This window comes from Cinclus cinclus, chromosome Z, assembly GCF_963662255.1.
Source record: "Cinclus cinclus chromosome Z, bCinCin1.1, whole genome shotgun sequence".
Classification (NCBI taxonomy): domain Eukaryota; kingdom Metazoa; phylum Chordata; class Aves; order Passeriformes; family Cinclidae; genus Cinclus; species Cinclus cinclus.
Genome location: NC_085084.1, coordinates 75,329,432 through 75,332,350, shown reverse-complemented (window position 1 = coordinate 75,332,350; position 2,919 = coordinate 75,329,432). Strand labels below are relative to the sequence as shown.

Genomic DNA, 2,919 nt, shown 5'->3' with positions numbered 1-2,919 from the left:
AGAGTGCACTGTGTGGTGCTGACAGCTCTGGTTCACTGTTTTAGGAAAGGCCTTGCAAAAGTCTTATCCACTATAGCTTTCATTTAGACATCTCACCCTGAGAAATGCTCTGTCCATGAGCTGGCACCACGGACCCTCCCACATGCCAACCCTGCAGCACCACCGTGCCAGCTGCCTCCTGTTGGGCACCAAGGGGGATGAGGTTTGCTACACAGGGAGAGAAATCAACTATGTTTCAAATGTACCATCATTCTGGGAAATAGCAGGGAAAAGGCTATCTGCACTGAACTGGTGAATGACTCCCCTTTTGATGGAACTTCAGTCACCAGCTTTTCTAGACACTTGACTTCAGAGGTTCTTATGCTATAGGATGGAACTTCTCAACATCTTGTTGTGGGTCTGTATTACACTATGAAATCTTAAGTTCTGTTTTGATGGGAGAGGTAGTAATGACTGACTTTCAGTCACAAAGCAGTTCTTTGTTATGTCTGACCCATCTGTGCTTTCTTTACATCAAGCAGTTTTCATTTTCCCTTAAAACCAAAAGTCCATGCCAGGTGTCACAATATGAAATATCAATTCCCTCGGAGACAGGAGGCAGGTGAGTGATCCACATATCACTGACAGCTCTCCCAACACTGTGCAACAATCAGAAATACATGAGGGTGACTTTGTTCCTGCTCTTGCTTCTTGCATAAAGCACCATCTAAAATTATGGCAGGTGGACGTGAGTGTGCCCAGCCATGTGTCAGCCAGAGCCACGGCATACAGACACTGCACTGCCACAGGGAAGGTCCAGCAGAGGAAGGGTGGACCACAGTTGCTGCAAGTGGTACCTGACTATGGGCTAGCTTGTTTCCCCATGGCTGGTTTGAGGGTAAGGTCACCATCACTTTGAACAGAAAGAAGGTTTAGAGAATTGGGGTTGCTTAGCCTGCTGAAAAGGAGGCTCTGGGGATTCTTTATTGCAGCCTTCCAGTATCTGAAAGAGACCTCTAAGAAAGACTGGGACAAACATTTTAGAAGGGTCTTTTGCAATAGGACAAAGAGTAATGATTCAACCTAGAGGTGCATTGATTAGAATAACTATAAGGAAGAGTTTTTTATTTTTGTGGTGAAATACGGGCACAGGTTGTCCAGAGAGGCAGTGGATGTTCTACCCCAAGAAACATCCAAGGTCAGGTTGAACGGAGCTTAGAGCAATCTGATCTGGTTGAAGATCTCTCTGTCTTTGTGGCTACAAGCAGTAAAATGGGGGGGGAGGGAGGGGGGGCTGGTCTAAATAACCTTTAAGAAGTCCCATCCAAATCAAACCATTCTATGCTTCTGCAACATTAACACACCCTACCAATTTCATCTGCTTATCCAAGCAGTCTCCCTCCCTCCCCCTCTTCCTCCTCAGCATCATCATTGCAACCCTTTCCACCTTTCCTGGACCACCACCACCACCACAAGCACAGCCTATCTTCCCATCTCTCTTTACCTAGAGCAAGCCCACCTCACCGCTCTGCCTCTTCTTGCCCAGATGATGCAAAACCTCCGTTCATCTCCCCTGACCCACCACAAGCCCACCTCAGACCTCATCTTTTCCCTTAGCACCCCCAACCCCTCCACCTTGTCTGCCCCGAGCATCGCCCATGCTCCCATCTGTCCTTCCCCGCGCACCGCATCCCTCCAGCCCTTCCCGGGCCGGAAGCGTGGGCGGTGTCCCCGTCCCGGCCCCGCGCTGCCCGGGCACGCCACCGCCTGCCCGCCGGGCTCGGGGGGCGGGATCCCCGCTCCCTTTCGCTACGTTACGACGGAGGGAAATCCCCGCTGGACTCGCAGCAGCTCTTTTAGCGCCGCGCTCCGCTCCCGTGCCGGCAGAGCGCTGCTGCCACCGGCCCGAGAGCATCGTGAGCGCTCCGTGCCCCGAACTGAGACCGAGCTCTCCGTGCCCCCAACTGAGACTGTGCTCTCCGTGCCCTGATCCGAGCCTGAGCTTTACGTGCCCCGCCGATCCGAGCCCCTCCGCCACGATGATGCCTGGCCGGACCCTGCACAAAGCCACGCCACCAGCCGCTCCTGCAGGTACCGGAGGGTGGAGGGAAAAGGGGGATGGCGGGACAGGACGGTACGGGACAGGGATACACCCGACTCCAGCACCGCGCGGGCGGCCAGCGCCCGAGCGGGTGCGGGGCTCCCGTGTGGAGGCGAGAGGAATACAGCTGGTGCTCCCAGCGAGTGGGCAAGAAAGGGCGCGGGGTGGGGTGTGCTTCATGATGAGGAAAAAGTTAAAAGATCGGACAAAAAGTACCGTACGGTGGGGATGTCATTAAAGCGGTAACAACGCGCGTTTCCGCAGGGCGGGAGGCGGCGGCGGCGGAGTGTGCCCTGGAGCTGACCCGCATCGGCGACAGATGGAACCTGCGGCAGAGGCTCCTCAACCTGCTCGCCAAGTTGTTCTTGCCGAGCCCCGAAACGTGGGCTGCCCGCGGACACGGCGAGAGGAACAGAGGAGGAGCTTGGCTTTGTGGGTTTGGAAGAAGAGGCTCCACAGATAGTGGGAGATGAAGAGACCTCAAATCTCGCTGCGTTGTATTTAGCTGCCCGTAGCCGCTGGAGGATGGCTATCGCATGATTTCTATGAAGAATGTTACAGCAATACTGGCGTGAGAATGCCGGGTGGGAAAAAAAGATAACTATGGGCAGAACCCCTAAACAGTGCAGCGGTGACATGGGGCAAGCTGGTGACCTGGGGAGATTTGGGGCAAGACTGAACTTGCCCTTCACCATGGTCTGAGAACACTTTCAGGAACCCGGGCTCCCCAGTCACCCTCTGGTCGTCATGTCCCATAGCCAAGTTTCACCGAGGAGCTCAGCCCTCCTCCAGGAAGAAGCCAAAAACAGTGTCAGTGTTTTGATACTTGGGATCACATA

General features: G+C 54.3%; 1 protein-coding gene across 1 annotated transcript; it reads left to right on the top strand.

Annotated features, from left to right (window-relative positions):
• The first annotated feature begins 2,018 nt into the window (after positions 1–2,018).
• PMAIP1 (phorbol-12-myristate-13-acetate-induced protein 1) lies at positions 2,019–2,585 on the top strand. Its single transcript, XM_062514014.1, has 2 exons — positions 2,019–2,070; positions 2,345–2,585. The coding sequence occupies exons 1-2, from the start codon at positions 2,019–2,021 to the stop codon at positions 2,551–2,553; spliced, it is 261 nt and encodes an 86-aa protein (XP_062369998.1). The 3' UTR covers positions 2,554–2,585.
• Positions 2,586–2,919: the final 334 nt, after the last annotated feature.